We start from the raw sequence: 19172 nt of genomic DNA, 5'->3' as shown, positions 1-19172 counted from the left end.
GGTGGTAGTTGGCTCCCTATCTTTCCTTCTCCTGGTGGACTTTAGGAAGGCCCGGTTAGGATAGCCACAGGTTTTTAGGGAGGTCCTTGTGTGTTGTGTTCTTTCTCCTTTCCTTCTGTCCTTGAGGAAATGTTTCTTGCTCTGTTTTTCAGAGTTCTGATGACTCCAAGCTTGTGTTCAAGTGGGTGATGGGAATGAAAAAGAAGATATTGATCTGTGTGGGTGGGTTTCCAGTAGACTTCAACAGTGAGACTTCTGTCGTCCTCAATGATGAAGCCACAATCCAGGAACGGGAGCCTGTTGTTGCAGGTGTCTTCCCGGGTGAACTTGATGTGGTGGTCCACAGAGTTGATATGATCCATGAAGGCTTCCACTTCATGGGTTCTGATCTTAACCCAGGTATCGTCCACGTACCGGAACCAATGACTGGGAGGGGTGCCCATGAAGGACTCAAGGGCCTTTCTTTCAACCTCCTCCATGTACAAATTGGCTACAATAGGAGATACCGGAGAACCCATGGCACATCCATGTTTCTGTCTGAAGAAACCTCCCTGATATTGAAAGTATGTGGTGGTGTGGCAGAGGTCCAGTAAACTGCAGATTTGGTCCGGTGTGAAGCTTGTTCTGTCTGACAAAAATTGGTCCTGTTGTAGTCTCATTCTGACTGTTTCCACTGCTTCTGTTGTTGGTATACAGGTGAAAAGGGAGGTGACATCAAAGGAGACCATGGTTTCATCAGGTTTCATTTGAAGCTCCTTAATTTTGCTGGTGAAGTCCGTGGAGTTGTTTATGTGGTGGAAGGTATTGCCCACCAGTGGGGCCAGAATGATGGCAAGGTGTTTGGCTATACTGTAGGTGGTGGAGTTGATGCTGCTGATGATGGGTCTAAGTGGGACGCCGTCTTTGTGGATTTTTGGTAGTCCGTAAATACATGGAGTGCTTTCCCTGGGATAAAGGCGGCAGTATGTGGGTCTGTCAATGGTTTTCTATTTCTCCAGTCTGTGACTTTCTTCTTGTAGCAGGCAGTGGGGTCACACTTCAAAGTTTCACAGGTGTTGTTATCACTGAGAAGTGCGGCCATTTTCGCGTGGTAGACCGCACCACAGTGCATCTCATCCTTCTGTATATAGTCTTCGACATGGTACTTAAAAAATCATCTGTATATAATGTAATCTGCAGTTTTTGCACTGTCTTTTTTTTCTATTTATTTTTCTTTTTTTGTACTGATTTTATACTTCTGTACTTTCTCTCTGGAGCCGCTGTAACGGTGAACTTTCCCCACTGTGGGAACAATAAAGTTTATCCTTATCCTTATCTCCCTTTGTCCGCTGGAAGGATAGAGATCTTGTCATCCTTACTGAGAGATGTGATGGCCTTGGTATTTTACAAGGATTGTCAAGCTTAGGTGTCTTAAAATAAGCCAAATATGCTTTAAAAATAGATTTTTGCTGTCATATAACCTCCAAATTTGAGATGTATTAACCTTCCTGTTGTCTTCATTTATGGGTACAAAAAATATTGTTTTCTTGTCTGAAAAAAAATCCAAGAAATCTGCAAATCAATTCCCCAACTTTCTGAATATTTGCAAAAATGTCAGGAAGAAAATTCCACTAATTCTTAAAAGTTGCCCTGAAAAGTTTTATTTTAAAAAAAAGTCTGTCAAATTTGGCAAGAAAATTCTTGTAAATATTTTCAACAACGAGCAAAAACCTTCTAAAAAAATCCTAAAAATATCTAAAGTGATTCCAGATATATCAGCAAAACATCTGATATTTTCACAAAAAGATTTTTTGTGAATGTTCTTAACAGTTTTCACATGTTTTTTTTCCCACCAGGAAATGTTCAAAGATTTCCAAAAAACATTAAAAATGTGGACATCAGACGTTTCACTGTCAAATTTTATTTATTTTTTCACATTTTCAAACTTTAAAACGGGTTAATTGACCCGCAGGACGACATGAGGTTTAAACTCATTTCAAATTTCTTTCATAAAATTCAACTCAAAACGAGATAATTTCAAGATTGTTTGGCCTTAAAAAATATTTAAGATTCATTGTCTTAAAACAAGTCCCTCCATCTGCTGAAATGTGACTTTTTAAGTGAGTTCATCTTAAATCAAGTGGGATGAGACATTCTGAGTAAAAAAAAAGACAAACAGACTTGGTAAGATGTTGAGTTGTTGCAGTGTGGTCTCTATTTAAAGGACTGTTAGAGCCTGATGAGGAAAAGATTCTCTGCTCTGATGTGACTCAGCTGCTTTCCAACATCCTTTTCTCTTGTCGTCTTCTTGTTTTGCTCTGGTTGATCTGTTCAGCTCCTGCATCTGTTCCTGACCTTTTATTCAGGACTGTTTTCAGAGTAAAGTTGGACTGAAGCAGCTCCACCTTCTTCAGAATCACAGAACCACCAACAGATGTTGACATCTGCTGTCAGACTCTCCCTGAATGTTAAAGTGTCCTTCCTTTGTTGAACTTCATCAGACTGTGTCCACACTGAGAGAGGGGCTGTGAGCGTTTATAGGCAGCACAGCAACACAACTTCAGGGATTATGGGACTGAAAAGGCTTTTTAGGAAAAGTGTTTGGAAGTAAAAGTCCAGTTAAAGAGCAGCTTTAAAAGCAGGCAGCATGTGCAGCCAGGACAGAGTGAAGGTCCCTGACAGGAATCTCAGGCTGCTTTGTGCCTCAGAACAAGCCAACATGTCAACATAGGTGTAGTGGTGTTTGTGATCCAGACTGCTGCTCCTCCTCCTCATGCTTCTGATCTGTGGTTGCTCAGTCAGCTCCATCTGGTGGACACACAGTAGACCTCCATCATCTGACGGGAGCTTTCTCTGACACTGACTGGGTTTGTGCTGCAGGTTTGACTGGTTCTGACGTCACTCTGATGTTTTTAGACTCTGAAGTTCTGAGGATGTGACGGCGTCCTCACATCAAACAGGAGAACCAGCAGAACCATCAGCTTCTTCTCTCCAGCTGTTTCCTGGACACATGAAGGTGGAAAGTGTCTCTGAGTGGAGCTGAAGTGAGTTGAGCAGGTGAGAATCCTCCAGAGAAATGTGTAAATGTCTGATCACTGTGTTGTATCACTGACTGGACTGTTGGATGTTTAAAATACAACCTTGTTCAATGAACCTCTGTGACTGAAAATATTACAAAGACAACATGAAAAGCATTCATTGATCTTCTGTGTCTCTGTGGACTGTAACAGAAGATCAGGATGTATTCATTTACCAGGTGGACTGTTGACTGGTTCTGTTCCTCTCTGGACTCTGTGTTTTATTTCCTGATGTGAAACTTTGAACTGTGACTCTGGAACAGACGTGTTTGTTGTGGTTCTTGTTGTGTGTCACTCAGTGTTGCTGGTTTAACTCTCAGACTGAGTGATGATGAAGAGTGATGTGGAGGAAGAGGAGGACGGAGCAGAGCCTCCAGCATCCAGCCGTCTGTCCATGAAGAGTGACCCATCCAAAGATCCTCCAGACTCCAGGAAAGAAGCTGAACCCTCAGACACAAAGTAAGAAAGTGTTTGTGCTGTAAAGTGAGCTGAAGATGACTGAGTGAGCAGGAAGAAGAAATGCTGCTGCGTCTGTCAGATGAGTTTCTCTGTTGTATCACCACTAACACAGCAAAGCTCTGCCAGCTTCAGAGTTCTGATATCTGTATGTGTGGATCAGACCTGAGCGCTAGAACAGCAGAGATATGGAGCAGAAACAGACACTTGATCTACAGCAAGAAGAAAGAGTTTGATAGAATGTTTTTTGTTTTTTTTTTTACTTTATTTTTATAGTCAGTTATTTTACAATACACATAAAAACATACTAAACAAAAAAAAACGTAAAAAAACCAAAAAAACAAAACAAACCAAAACACACCAAAGACGCAGATGAGGAAAAGAGGGGGTGAAACGGATCACAATAACAACATGTATACACAATAAGAGGCAGGGCCAAGACCAGATCCAGGTGAATATAAATAGCCAAATATATCAGCTGTTGCAGCTCCCTCCGATCACAGTCTCTTCACTACCTCAAGGTGAGGCAAAAGTCTCCCTACTTAGGCACTTAATCAGTACCTAAGGGGTATATCCAGCAGTACATGAGGTTAGTCCTATCCAGCAACTGTTACCGGATCTTGTTGTAATGGAGGGGCAGTCACTCGATATTAGCTGTCCATTTCCTCCAATACGAATTAAATTTGTCCATACACAGGTTCAAGGAGAAGGTCAGTCTTTCCATGTCATGTATATCTTTGACAATTCCAATCCATTCCTCTTTTGACGGAGGGTCCTTTAATAACCATCTTCGTGTGATAGCTTTTTTACTGGCCACTAACATTATTTTAACCAGATATCTATCAGGAACGCTGATTGTAGGAGAGATATTACCAAGGTAGACTGTAAAGAAATCTAGTTTTAGCTCAAAGCCTATAATCAATTTAATTTCCTCTACTACATCCTTCCAATAAGATCGTATAATCGGACAATCCCAAAAAACATGGAAATGATCCGCTTGGACGTTTCCACATTCTCTCCAGCACCTACCATAACTTGGCTTTGATAGAATGTTTGATAGTTGATCAGATGCAAAGCAGCATGAAGAGATGAAAGAAACAGCAGAGTTTTATTGCATGAACAAACTCCAAGGTAGCTTCCTCCTGGATCAGAACCAGCCTGTCGTACCTCCAGAACCCTCAGTTCATCACATTTAAGAAGTTCCACAGAGGACCTGGAGGACAGCAACTGTCATAAATCTGTTCTATGTTCATGTTATTGTCCTCTTTGACTGAGTTAGATTATTGATCAGCATCAGTCCTGATCACAAATACCAAAGATTCATGTTCAGGATTGAACCCTTTAAATGACAGTTTGCTTCCATAATGCCACTGAGGTTTTTTATGAAAACACATAAAAATCTGTGATTCCCAGATATTAAAAGCTGAGAGGATGTTTTTACATCACAGTCTGAGATCTGTCAGTTATTAGCAGCTTTATTTTATTCTGGAACAGAGTCAGACTCTACAATCTGACGTGTTAAAGTCCAGGTAAAATGTTCACTAGTGTTTATTTCTCTGATCAAAGTTTGGACCTTTTATTACTGCAGAAAAAAACAAACTCCAGGATCAGTTTGAACAAGGTCCAGATTTATTTTCCACAAATGAAGAACATTGGTCCTCAGTTTCAGAGTCATCAGAGTTGAGTTGTCATCAGGCTGCATGATTATCTCCAGAATATGAAATGAGCAGAACCCCCCAAACTGCACATATTTCTAGTTTTGGTTGTAACAGCAGCTGGATAAACTCACTGCTGGTCTAAACTCTGCTAAACCTGATCAATCTGGTCTGTTTTATTGGTTTTTCCAGCAGCGACATCTTTGAGGCCTCATGGTTTTACTGCAGAAGTGCATGTGTTGCTGTGTTCACACTTCTTTTAGTCACTTCTTCATTTTCTTCTCTTTTCATAGCTGCTGGCTTCATCTGTCTTTAATATACAGAATTTATTTATTCCACAGTTTAACTTTTCAAACTGTCAAACTTCACGTCATCAGAGACTTTGATAAAACAGCGACGTCTCACTCTCTTCCAGGATTCCTCTTTCTTCTGATCAAAGTCAGAGTTGAAGCTTCATCTAGAACTCTGAGATCAGAAAGATTTTATTATCGCTTCTCTTTCAGCTCCATTCCTCAAGTAGATTCTGAGACGTTTCAGAATCAACCCAGAGAAGGACTTTAAGAATGATTTCCTGTCTGAGTCAGTGGATTGTAAAGCAGCTCACAGGTTCAAAGTGTCTGGAATCATAGAAGCAAGAATCCTGCTGATCTGTTGTTGATTAGAAAGAATGAAGCAGTTTGACTCAGGGGCATCATCAGACCTAATACTGTACTGGGGCACACCTGGGGCACAAAGCATTCATGAGAGTGCACAAAGTGTGCGAGAAAAAACATATTCAGCACTTATTCACATAAAAAACCTAAATAGTTCTTTAAAGTATTCAACAATATCAGACTATGTTGTTGTCTAGATCTTTGATTAACCATCTGAAATGTACTGCGGTCATGCATTTGGCCTACTTGTGCACTTTACTCTCGACTTCTAAACCATTACTGATAAATGCAAATAGGAATGTTTCTGGTGAAAAATACAGAAATTTTACTATTTTTTCTTGCAACAAAACCAGATGCTTTAGCTGAAGCCATTTTTCTGGTGACAAAACAAGATTCTTTTGGTCAAAGACAAACCGATTAACAAGACAAGTCTGTGCTATTTTTCTGTGAAATAAGCTTGAATGGTTTAAACATTTGGCTCACGACTTGATGATAGGGAAAATGTTTTTCTTCCTGAAGATAGACCATTTGAGAACCACTGCACCATCCATAGGCTGTACCTGTCAACTAACACAAGCTTACTCAAAATCATCATTGATGCAGAACCAGCAGACCATAACCAACATTATGTTTCATGATGAAACTCACTGGAAATTCCCCCGAAGCTTGTACAGCAAATTAATATGGTTTGTCCTGATACAAGGATAAGATAATAAAGAAGAAAAATATGGACACACACACACACACACACACACACATATATATATATATATACATCAGGTGATATATACAAATTAAAAGACCTTGAGCTGCTGCTGTTAAACAGTCTGACAGCAGCAGGTATGAATGACCTGTGGTAGTGCTCCCTCTTTGATGGTGGCGGCAGTAGTTAGTTAGTTAGTTAGTTAATTAGTTAGTTAGTTAGTTAGTCTGCTACTGAAGGAGCTGCTCAAAGCTCCTTCAGTGTGGTGGAGGGGGTGAGAGGCGTTGTGAATAACGTTAGCTAACTTAGCATTAACTTAAGACAGACTTATGTCGCCTAGCTAGCTTGGACTTACCTCTCTCATTCCTCGCTGCTTTATCCCTGCTGCGGGCGAATAACTTTCTGATATCCATCTAGGAGTTACAGTTCGAGTCAAATCAAAATCAAAAAAATATATTTAACAAGTTGTTGGCTAACGTTACCTACCTCAGGCAGTGATTCTCATCGCCCCTCTCTCTCTCTCTCTGTCCACTTCAGTTGATTAGCTGAAGTCGCTACACGTGAATAAATTACCATATTAATTAGCCATGTGCACACTGTTTGAGTGGAGTGAATACAGCAGCAATGAATTACCATACTAAGTAGTATGTGCGCTGTAGTCTATGCTATGTAGACTTAAAACTCCGAAATGATTTTAATTTTTTTATTGGTGAAATTTTTACTGGGGCACTGCAGATCAATACTGGGGCACGTGCCCCAGTGAAATCTGTCTGGCAGCGCAGCTGGTTTGACCTGCTAATGAAGCTTTAAACTGCTGCTTTAATCATGGTCAATGGTTTTACAGTAATGATTTATTTCTTATTGTTTCTCTTGGATCTTTACAGGGTACAAACACCTCAAACTGTCCTTCTAGGGATGTTGGAGGATTTGGAAGAAGAAGACTTTAAAAAATTCAAGTGGTTGTTGTGTCAGAAGATCCTCAAAGGCTTTGAACCAATCCCAAAGCGTCGACTGGAGAAAGCAGACATGACAGAAACAGTGGATCAGATGTTTCAGAGCTACTGCATCTACACCATTAAAGTCGCTGTGAAGGCTTTGGAGAAGATTCCCAGAAATGATCTGGTGGAGAACATCCCAAAAAGCATCAAAGAACCTGAAGGTAAGTCAGAGAAAGATGAAAACAAACGCGACCCACGTAGAGATGAGTGGAGAGAATGTGCCGATGTTTTCTGATCCAGTTCTTAACGTCTCACACAGGAGACACGTTACTGATCAGCAACCATCAGGACAAATAATCCAGACAGAAACCAGCAGCCACAAACTCCAAACACACACAGTAGCAGCTGACAGTAGATGATGTTCCACAAAGCATCACAACCATCGTCTACATGAGACTGGAACCTGGAGTTAAAATGTGACTGAATTTCTACCAACCTGTAACTCAGTGATTCACTAACAGAAGGTCAGTACAAAGTGACAGGACAGTGAGGCGTTGGATGGTATTAATGACATCAGGGGTAATTTTAACCACAGGGGGGCAGAAGTGAGTGATTGATGGAGAACCTGACTGGTAGTGGAGCATCACCTGACATTAGCTGTCCAGTAATAATGTTTAAACACAGGAAGACCCAGACCTCCATGTTGGTCACATCAGTTCTAAAATGATCATCTGAAGCTTCTCTGAAGGTTTTAAACTTTGGTCCAGGTCTTTATGGCCTTTTCTTGGCCCATCATGGTTGAAGACAAAGTCCACTTTCATGTAGTTTATTGTGAAAGTGTGAAGACTTCCCCCCACTTTAGTTCTATTTGTTCTTCTTTTATCTCAGAGGAAACTGACAGCATCCATCATATGTGCTGCAGTGAGTTTATTACAATATCCACGTTCTACAATGATAATGATTCTGACTCCATACATGGACCAAACACATGTTATTTATTATCAGTGGTAGAACAAACATGAAAACATGTGATGGTCCAGAAGCCTCATGGTTCCTTGTTTCTGATGATCAGAGACGTGACGACATTCACTCCTCCTCAGATCAGCTGATGCAGTTTGTGGTTTCCTCTGAGTTGATGTTGATGTTTGAATTGAGTGAAATAAAAGATGTAAACCTGTGGAGGAGGTTCACAGCAGACCTCACACAGACAGACTTACAGAGTGGACACACACTGAACATGTTTGTTCTCCATGCAGCACCTCTTCTACCCTCCAGGTGTCCTCAGGTGTTCAGTCCTGTCTGCTACACCCACCTCACCTGCTCCCAGTGTCCCAACCAGCTCACCTCTCTTGCAAGATGGCGCTGTGCGAGCAGCAGCTGGTTACGGGAGCTCTCAACCCTATTTTCTTACTTTTCGTTTTTTCTATTGTAAATAGGCACTTTTTCTTATTTCTCCTTAAAGTGGATGAAGCTTCGTGCAATCGTGCATATGGGAAACCCACTTTTATCACACTTTTATTCGGAGTTGTGCTGTTTTTTGCAGTTTTTGGACTTGCTTCAGGTGAGCCCTCTGGACACAGCGGCGGCCGCTCTGAGGAACAAAGACGCTACACACTGAGACTCTTCTCGGCCTCCGCAGCTCATCCTTTCTCTACACGGAGAGGCCCCATGTCCCCGCGGAGATACGGAGGAAAAGAAGAGGCTGCAGAGGAGAACGGCGAAAGCGCAGGACTTATTTTCCCTCTATCATCATGGAGAACGTCCTCTCCATCACCAACAAGGTAGAGCAGCTGGCCACGCTGACGCGGCTGAAGGAGCATCGTGAGTGTAGCCTCATGTGTTTCACGGAGACGTGGCTGAATGGACATACACCGGACTCTGTGGTTTCCCTGAACGGTTTTACACTCGCGCGCGCGGACCGGAACGCGGTGGGAAGCGGCAAAAAGTCTGGGGGAGGACTGGCTGTGTACGTGAATGAGCGGTGGTGTAACCCAGCAAATGTGCACGTGAAGGAACAGCTGTGCACGCGGGACTTGGAGATGCTTACGGTGCTTACGTATTATCTACCAATGGAGTTCTCACACGTGATTGTGTTTTGCGTGTACATCCCACCATCAGCTCATGCAGGGACAGCGTGTGAAAGACTCCACAGCGCCGTGAGCGAAGCCCAGAGCCGCCATCCCCGGGCGCTCGTCCTGATCAGTGGAGACTTCAACCACGCCTCCCTCTCTGCCTTTCTCCCTACTTTCACACAGTATGTCACGTGTCACACGCGGGGCGACAAGACACTGAACTTACTGTATGTGAACGTGAAAGGCGCCTACACCGCTGCCCCCCTCCCCCACTGGGCCGCTCGGACCACAACCTGGTTCATCTGCTCCCCCACTACACACCCAAGGTGGGAAGAGGACCTGTGCAGAAGAGGACTGTGAAGGCATGGGCAGATGAGGCCAGTGAGAGACTCAGGGTACTTTCACACATACGCCTTTTGGTCCGCTTAAAGCGGACTGGAGTCCGCAACACCAGCAAGTACGGTTCGTTTGGGCTGGTGTGAAAGCAGACCAGACGCTTTTGGTGTGGACTAAAAAACCGGACCGAGACCACCTCTCGAAGGTGGTCTCGGTCCGCTTCTATGTGAACTCCAGTTTGGTTCGCTCCTGGTGAGAACACAAACCTGTCTCCATTCGGACCGGCTTGATGGCGCAGCAGACTTTTTGGTCTACGGGAGCTTCCGTAGCAACCTGCACAGGGAATTTTGGGATAACGATAACGTCTTGCAGTGCATCTTCTCCATGCCAAAAGCGACTGTGTAATGTTTTCGTACCGAATGCGAGCTTCATACTGGAACAACAGCAGTATTTGTGCTTGCTGCATAAAGCAATGATACGAATATATGGCAACAAGAATGAACAGGAGAGCATAGTTCATTGTTTACGAATAAACCTTCCGGCATTTTTCCCTCTTCACATGCTGCGCCAATCAGCGTTCACTACGTCATCTAAAACACCTTATTTTTGTGAACAGCGCCGCCAAACGACTGGGGGGAGATATAACATTCATCGTAGTTGGTTCAACTGTGAAAACACTGGTGTGAATGCGAACCGAACCAGTTGAAATTAGCAACATTGTAACAACTTTTGGGTCCAAACGAACCATTCTAACGGACTAACAGGTGTGAAAGCACCCTCAGAGACTGTTTCCAAACCACAGACTGGAGCGTGCTCTACAGTCCTCATGGAGACGACATCGATGGCCTCACGCACTGCATCACAGAGTACATCAACTTCTGCGTGGACAGCACTGTGCCAACTCGGATGGTACGGTGCTTCTCCAACAACCACCCCTGGGTCACCCCTGAGCTCAAAGCCCTCCTGAACCAGAAGAAACGGGCTTTCATCTCAGGGGACAGAGAGGAGCAGAAGAGAGTGCAGCGTGAGCTCCAGTGGCGGATCAGACGGGCCAAGAAGAACTATGGGAAGAGGCTGGAGGAGAAGCTGGTTCAGAACAACGCACGGGACGTGTGGAGAGGACTTAAGAACATTTCTGGACATGGACAGAGTGCCAGAGGGACAGCTGATGGCGACCAGCGCAGGGCGGATGAGCTGAACTGTTACTTTAACAGATCTGACTCTCCCCCCACCCCCTCTGCCCCCCGTCCTGCTCTCCCCTCTTCACACATCCCCAGCCCAGCAGACCCTCCCCTTCCTGCGACACCTTCACCGGCCCCCAATTCACCCTCACGGACTATTCCCACCCCCTGCAGCCCACCTCACTCCCCCCTCACTCCCCCCTCTCCTTCACACCGGACCAGGTGAGGAGAGAGCTGAGGCGACTGAAGCAGAGGAAATCTGCAGGACCAGACGGCATCAGTCCCAGGCTGCTGAGGACCTGCGCGGACCAGCTCTGTGAGGTCCTCTGCCACCTCTACAACCTGAGCCTCAGCCTGGAGCGGGTCCCCGTCCTGTGGAAAACCTCCTGCGTGGTCCCAGTCCCTAAAACAGCTCACGCCAAGGAACTGGCCCACTACAGACCTGTCGCCCTCACCTCCCACCTCATGAAGACCATGGAGAGGCTCCTCCTCCACTACCTCCGCTCAGTGGTGAGCTCCGACCTGGACCCGCTGCAGTTTGCCTACAGGCCCAACATGGGGGTAGAAGACGCCGTCATCTACCTGCTGCAGCGAGCCCTCACTCACCTGGAGAGCACCGGCAGCGCTGTGAGAGTCATGTTCTTTGACTTCTCCAGCGCCTTCAACACCATCAGGCCGGCGCTGCTGCGGGGGAAGCTGGTGGACGCGGGAGTTGATGGACATCTCGCTGCCTGGACCACTGACTACCTCACTGATCGTCCACAGTACGTGCGGCTGCGTGGCTGTGAGTCAGAGGTGGTAGTCTGCAGCACGGGGGCACCCCAGGGCACCGTCCTCTCGCCCTTCCTCTTCACTGTCTACACCTCGGACTTCACCTACAACACGGACAGCTACCATCTCCAGAAGTTCTCCGATGACTCCGCCATTGTGGGCCGTGTGTCTGAGGGGAACGAGCTGGAGTATCGGTCGGTCATCATGGACTTTGTGGACTGGTGTGAGCGCAACCACCTGTGCCTCAACACCAGTAAGACGAAGGAGATGGTGGTCGACTTCAGGAGAAGGACACTCCCACATCCACCAGTGAACATCCAGGGGCAGGACATTGAGACAGTGGACAGTTTCAAGTACCTGGGTGTTCACCTCAACAATAAACTGGACTGGTCCCACAACACCGATGCTCTGTACAAGAAGGGCCAGAGTCGCCTCCACCTTCTGAGGAGGCTGAGGTCCTTCGGAGTGTGCAGACCTCTACTAAGGACTTTCTACGACACTGTGGTAGCCTCTGCTTTCCTTTACGCTGTCGTCTGCTGGGCCCCGGGCAGCACAGAGCGGGACATGAAGAGACTGAACAAGCTGACCAAGAGGGCCAGCTCTGTCCTGGGCTGTCCACTGGACTCTGTGATGGATGTGGGTGAGAGGAGGATGTTGACCAAGCTCTCATCCATCATGGACAACAGCTCCCACCCACTGCACCGGACTGTAGTGGAGCTGAGCAGCTCCTTTAGCACGAGACTCAGACACCCTCAGTGCAAGAAGGAGCGCTAACGCAGGTCCTTCATCCCCACTGCCATCAGACTGTATAACACTACTGTGTAGTTGTTATTATGTGCAAGATTTATTATCTTGTTCTTGCACTTTCGTGACTTTTGCACTCCTCTGTTTTTTGTTTCTAAGAGCCCTGTAACGGTAAATTTCTCCTTTGTGAGATCAATAAAGTCTATCTTATCTTATCTATCTTATCACCTGTTTCCACTCTCTTCCTTCCTGCTGTAAACTCTTCACCACATTGTCTTTGTTCCTTCAGCTGAGTGTTCCAGCCTTGTTTGGGCTCACCTGTTCTGACCTCTCAGGTGTTTTTGGACTCTGGTTGTACTCTGGTTCTGTCTGCTGGTCTACCTGTCCACCTACTGTACTGTCAGTAAAACACCGTAAAACTGTTTCTGTCTGGTCTCTGGGATTGTTTGGATTCTCCTCGAGGCTTTCCTGACCCCTATTGTGACAACATTTTGGTTGCTGTTGAATATTAGTGGATGATTCCTCCTTAAACCTTCTACCCAGTCAGGATGTGACAGTCTGAGGATCTGAACAGATCCCACTGATCAGAAAATGTCTCCATCATTGTTCTACCGTATCTTCTCATTGTGCCATTTGTTGTTTATTCATTCAGAGATTCTCACTGAGTGTCAACACAACCTGAAGTCTGCTCTGAAGAAGAAGTTCCAGAGAGTGTTTGAGGGCGTCGCTACAGAAGAACAAACCCTCCTGAATGAGATCTACACAGAGCTGTACATCACAGAGGGACGGACTGCAGAGATCAGCGATGAACACGAGATCGGACAGATTGAAGCAGCATCCAGGAAAGCAGACAGAGCAAAAACAAGCATCAGACTAGAAGACATCTTTAAAGGCTCACCTGGAAGAGATGGACCAATCAGAACAGTGATGACAAAGGGAGTGGCTGGCATCGGGAAAACAGTGTCAACACAGAAGTTGACTCTGGACTGGGCTGAAGACAAAAGCAACCAGGACATCCACTTCATGTTTCCATTGACTTTCAGAGAGCTGAATGTGCTGAAAGAGAGAAAGTTGAGCTTGGTGGAACTTGTTCATCACTTCTTCAGTGAAACCAAAGCAGCAGGAATCTGCAGGTTTGAACGCTTCCAGGTTGTGTTGATCTTTGACGGTCTGGATGAGTCTCGCCTTCCTCTGGACTTCAAAAACAATGAGGTTCTGGATGATGTTACAGAGTCCACCTCAGTGGATGTGCTGCTGACAAACCTGATCAGGGGGAATCTGCTTCCCTCTGCTCGCCTCTGGATAACCACACGACCTGCAGCAACCAATCAGATCCCTCGTGGCTGTGTGGACATGGTGACGGAGGTGAGAGGGTTCACCGACCCACAGAAGGAGGAGTACTTCAGGAAGAGATCCAGAGATGAGGAGCAGGCCAGCAGCATCATCTCCCACATGAAGACATCACGAAGCCTCCACATCATGTGTCACATCCCAGTGTTCTGCTGGATCACTGCTACAGTTCTGGAGGAGCTGCTGAGAAGCAGAGAGGGAGGAGATCTGCCTAGAACCCTGACTGAGATGTTCATCCACTACCTGGTGGTTCAGGCCAAAGTCAAGAAGGTCAAGTATGAAGGAGGAGAAGAGACAGATCCACACTGGAGTGAAGACAGCATTAAGATGATTGAGTCTCTGGGAAAACTGGCTTTTGAGCAGCTGCAGAAAGGAAAGCTGATCTTCTATGAGTCCGACCTGACAGAGTGTGGTATCGATATGAGATCAGCCTCAGTGTACTCAGGAGTGTTCACACGGATCTTTAAAAAGGAGGGTAATCTGTACACCAACACCGTGTTCTGCTTCATCCATCTGAGTGTTCAGGAGTTTCTGGCTGCTCTTCATGTCCATCTGACCTTCATCAAGTCTGGAATCAACCTGCTTGAAAAACAACAAAGATCTCTGTTGTCTAAATTGTTCAGAAAGAAAGTTGATCCAACAACAGCTTTCTACCAGAGAGCTGTGGACGAGGCCTTACAGAGTCCAAACGGACACCTGGACTTGTTCCTGCGCTTCCTCCTGGGTCTGTCACTGCCGACCAATCAGAAGAAACTAGGAGGCCTGCTGACACAGACAGGAAGCAGCTCACAGACCAATCAGGAAACAGTGGAGTACATCAAGAAGAAGATCAGGAAGAAAGTATCTGTAGAGAGAAGCATCAGTCTGTTCCACTGTCTGAACGAACTGAAGGATGTTTCTCTCGTGGAGGAGATCCAACAGTCCCTGAGATCAGGACGTCTGTCCACAGATAAACTATCTCCTGATCAGTGGTCAGCTCTGGTCTTCATCTTACTGTCATCAGGAGAAGATCTGGAGGAGTTTGACCTGAAGAAATACTCTGGTTCAGAGGAGGCTCTTCTGAGGCTGCTGCCGGTGGTCAAAGCCTCCAAGAAAGCTCAGTAGGTGGATTCATCAACTGTTTCCATCATGTTTAATGTTGTACATGATTGAAACATTGTGTTTGTGTTCTTTGTTAATTCTCCCTCAGGCTGAGTAACTGTAACCTCTCCAAGAGAAGCTGTGAAGCTCTAGCCTCAGTCCTCAGATCTCCATCCTCCAGTCTTAAAGAACTGGACCTGAGTAGAAACAACCTGAAGGATTCAGGAGTGAAGAGTGTTTCTGTTGGACTGAAGGATCCAAACTGTAAACTGGAGTCTCTCAGGTCAGAATCCAGCTGTTAACAGTTCAGTTAAATCCTGCTTCAGGTTCATGTTGGTGTTGATGTTTTCCATCTCTCGGTTTTCCTTCTGGAGTCCATGATATTTGTGTCAGAACTGTGAGATGGAAAAGGAACCTGAGCTGTCGAAATGAATACGTGGAGTCATTTGTTGTGATTAACTCTGATCATCATCATGTTCCTTACTATCAGCAGGTAAGGAAGTAATAATCATTGATGGTGGATCACAGATCTGCACATCCTGGTGTTCACATGAACATGGAGAGTTCTTCGTGTCAGTAATAGTTGTGTGTGAATAAATGCCCTGATCAGCTGACTGCAGAGTTCCCAGATGGAGGACAGAATCCACAGTCCTGCTGTGTGTCTGAATGTAAAGCTGATGTGAAAGTGATGCGAGGCTTCAGCAGTGTGACTTCCACACATCCAGTCAGTATGTTTGTGTTTCCACAGTGTTTGTGCTGAGCTGCAGTGGAGCCTCAGAAAGTCAAAGAGGAGTTTAGTTGTCAACCGTGTGGAAGTTGATTAGTGTGAGTCAGAAGCTGAAGCTTGATGTTAGTGTGAGCTGAGCTGATGAAGTGATTCCTTCCAGTGGAGTTGTGTTAGGAAGAGAGCAGTGGACAGTCAGTGTGGACAGCAGGAATCAGAATCCCTCTGTAATGTCCAGATGACATGTGACTGTTGTTGAAGACACACTGGAAGATGTGAAGGAGACAAAGCTAGCAAGCTGATTTCCACAGAAGAAGAAGAAGGTGATGGAATAAATGAAAGAATGAAGAGATTTGATGTTGATCCTTTGATGAGAGAGTGGACTGAGGTCAGCAGATGTTACTGATGTGTGGACATGAATAGGTGGATGAATGTTGTGCTGACATGTGGATGATGTGTGTAGAAGGCTGACATGATGATGATCCACAATAAGAGAAGGACAAAGTCACTGTGCTGCTTTTAGAGAAAAGCTGATTGATGAGGACAAAGTAATGTTGATCTGCACATTCAGAACCTGAACACATCTGATGGATCATCAATGATTTTATGCACATCTTTGATTCTTTATTCAGATTGAAGGACTGCAGGTTGTCAGAGATCAGCTGTGATTCTCTGGTCTCAGCTCTGAAGTCCAACCCCTCCCATCTGGAACATCTGGACCTGACCTGGAACAAACTGAAGGATTCAGGAGTGAAACATCTGTTAGATCTTGTGGAGAGTCCAGACTGCAGCCTGAAGACTCTGAGGTCAGTAGAAGGTTCCATCAGTCTCTGCTGCTTCCAGCAGTTTTCTACTAAACACAGTCAGTATCAAAGCAAAGATCCAGTGTCTCCTGTAAACCTGCAGCTTCTCAGTGAAGCTGTGAGAGCAGAATGGAGACAGAAACACAGAGACAGCAGTCAGCCAATCAGAGGAGCCACAAGCTTGTTGTCATGGTGTGTTTGATGGATGTGAAGCCGACTGTTGTTGTTGTGTTGATGTGTTGAGGAAATAAAGCTGATTCCAGCTGCCAGCCTTCCAGATGTGCAGAGACAGTGGTCCTCCTTCATCAAAGTGTCCATCAGATCTGATCTCACTGTTTGTTGTCTCATTCCAACAGTGATCAGCTGATCAGTGTGATGTTTGTCACAGCTCTGAGATCAGTGAGACTGAAGCCTGCAAACCAGCGCCTCTTATTTCACAGCATTTAGTAATTCTCTCAACATTTCCTCTCATTTTACCCACATTTCATCATTTTGTTCAATCATTAGATGAAGTAAAATCACAGAATGTTTTTATTTACATGTAAACTGTGGAAACAAACAGGATAAAACTAAATAATGTCACAATTATTAATTTGTTCTTTTACAGTGTTTGGCCTCAAAATTACACAATTTTTACTCTATTTAAATCATCAGAAAATAAAAATATTAATCACATATTTGCTGCTATTTCAAGAAAACATTCTGAGTATTATGACTTTAAAATGATAAATAATTGGGTTATTTCACTGATATTTGATCATTTTGTCAAATTACAGATTATATATCAGTGAAATCACAAAACTATTATTAACTTGATCATAAAATGAATGTTTAACTGAACTTAATTCTGCTACAAATATCTTTATTTTCCATAAATGTCCTGTTTGACTCTCAGTGTTTTTCCAGGTTTTGAAGCTTCCAGAAGCATTTGAACATATTTAGTGTCTCTTTGCTGCCAGACTCTGAGTTTTTCTGGAGCAGATGAGATGTTGATGGACACTCAGAGACTGTTGGTTTAAATGGAGCAGCAGTAAATCCATGAGTGAAGAGTTTGTGCAGTAATGAAGCTTGATGACTGTCAGCAGTTTGTTTCCACTGTGGATGCAGTGAAATGTGCAGAGAAACACACCTGATGCTGACAGTGTGTGCAGGTGTGTGAGCTTGGAGCTCAGTGTGTTCACTCCAACACGTTAACATGAAGCTGCTGCTCTGAACACGTCTGAAGTCCTGATGAGCTGCTGATCAAACTCATTCATCTCCTCTCATCTTTCTTCTTCTCTCTGCAGATGGAAATCTCTTGCTTTACCGATGTGACCAGGTTTCTTCTGATGATCCAGAGGTTGAAGCAGCAGCAGCAGCTGGTGTGTAGAGACTCTGACTGGACCATGTTACTGGGAGGTGGAAAGCTTCATGCAGCAGTGACTGACAGGAAGCAGAAGAAGTGGAGATGAGTGTCAGTGCTGCAGAATGAACTGATGTGAGAACAGCTGTCCAGCATGGTCCCTGTGTTCCTGTGGATGTGACAGAGGATCATCAGTGGATGTGGACTGCTCTGCTGCTGCTCTGTCCTTCGACTGAGACTCCTGTGTAGATCCTGGATGGATGTTTAATGCTGCAGCGCCGCCCTGTGGAATGACGGAGTACTGCAGTTAATTTACACACAACTTTTCTGAACAATGTGATGAGTTGAAATGAAAAAAGCTCCATCCAGCCTCTCTGGGTCCAGACCTGTGAATGTGTCCTCTGCTCTGAGTCCACTGATGTCTGATATCAGTCAACATCCAGCATGAACGTTTGAGGCTCCAACAGCAGCCTGGTGTCGTCATTTAACTGATAAATAACTTGTAACAGAAGATAAAACCTGAACAAAGTGGATTTAATCAGAGTTTGACTGTCTGAACAGAGTAAAACATGTTAATTATCTGTAGATTTGGTGTAAAGTCAGTGAACAACAGCAAAGTGAAATAATTTCAGTGTTTGACAGAAAGAGAATCCTCAAAGTGTGATTATTCTTCAGTGAGTCTGAATGGAGCCAGCAGGAAGGTTTGTTCCTTCATCACAGCTCAATCAATGTAAATATGTTCCTCTGGTTTTCTTCCCGTTGTAAACGTTCAGATACATGGAGATCTAATCCTGATGCTCCTCAGCGGAGCTTCACTGTTTCTCCACAGTGCTGATGTCCTGCTGCAACAGACTGACTTGATGAAGAGAATCTGTTGATCAGAGACTGAAGTCCTTCAGCAGGATTTACTGAGCGGACAAGTCAACAGTGTCTGCTTTAATACACTGAATAAAGTTTGTTTCTTTGTTCCCACAGAGTGAATAAAATGTTTTGTGTTTTTATTCCAGGAGAAAACATGAAGGTGATGTGGCAGTAGAACTGAGGTGGTTTTCCTCCTGAAAAACACAGTTCAGTCTGCAGGTTTACAGCAAAGTTAAAGGAAGCAGCAGTTTGAACAAAACAAACCTGAGTGAATCCTGAACTCTGATCCTGATGTTAACTGAGTTCTGTTGGACTTTCAGCTCCTGGGACTTCTTATTTCTTCCAGGAGGTGAAATGAAACTTCCTGTGAGTCTCATTATCTCTGATGGAGATCCCAGATAAACACCTATAAACCACTGAGACCAAAATATAATGTTTGGGTTCAAC

At 44.7% G+C, this 19172-nt stretch overlaps 1 protein-coding gene across 16 annotated transcripts in view; it reads left to right on the top strand.

Annotated features, from left to right (window-relative positions):
* The window catches only part of LOC127537036 (NACHT, LRR and PYD domains-containing protein 3-like), a 79639-nt gene extending 60801 nt beyond the window's left edge, over window positions 1–18838 (top strand). For 5 of the 16 annotated variants that reach the window (XM_051958691.1, XM_051958690.1, XM_051958689.1 and 2 more), the window contains one exon: window positions 16352–16797. In XM_051958691.1, the coding sequence (XP_051814651.1) occupies window positions 16352–16724 (373 nt within the window). In that variant the 3' untranslated portion in view covers window positions 16725–16797. Of the gene's footprint in view, window positions 1–2197; window positions 3037–3355; window positions 3516–7407; window positions 7683–13217; window positions 15016–15104; window positions 15279–16351; window positions 16798–17808 lie in introns of those variants that run through there. The other 11 variants (XR_007946359.1, XR_007946357.1, XR_007946356.1 and 8 more) reach the window with 5 other exon arrangements.
* Window positions 18839–19172: the final 334 nt, after the last annotated feature.

Source organism: Acanthochromis polyacanthus, chromosome 14, assembly GCF_021347895.1.
Source record: "Acanthochromis polyacanthus isolate Apoly-LR-REF ecotype Palm Island chromosome 14, KAUST_Apoly_ChrSc, whole genome shotgun sequence".
NCBI lineage: Eukaryota > Metazoa > Chordata > Actinopteri > Pomacentridae > Acanthochromis > Acanthochromis polyacanthus.
Note: the sequence above shows the minus strand (reverse complement) of the source record. Positions and strands in the feature narration are given on the sequence as shown.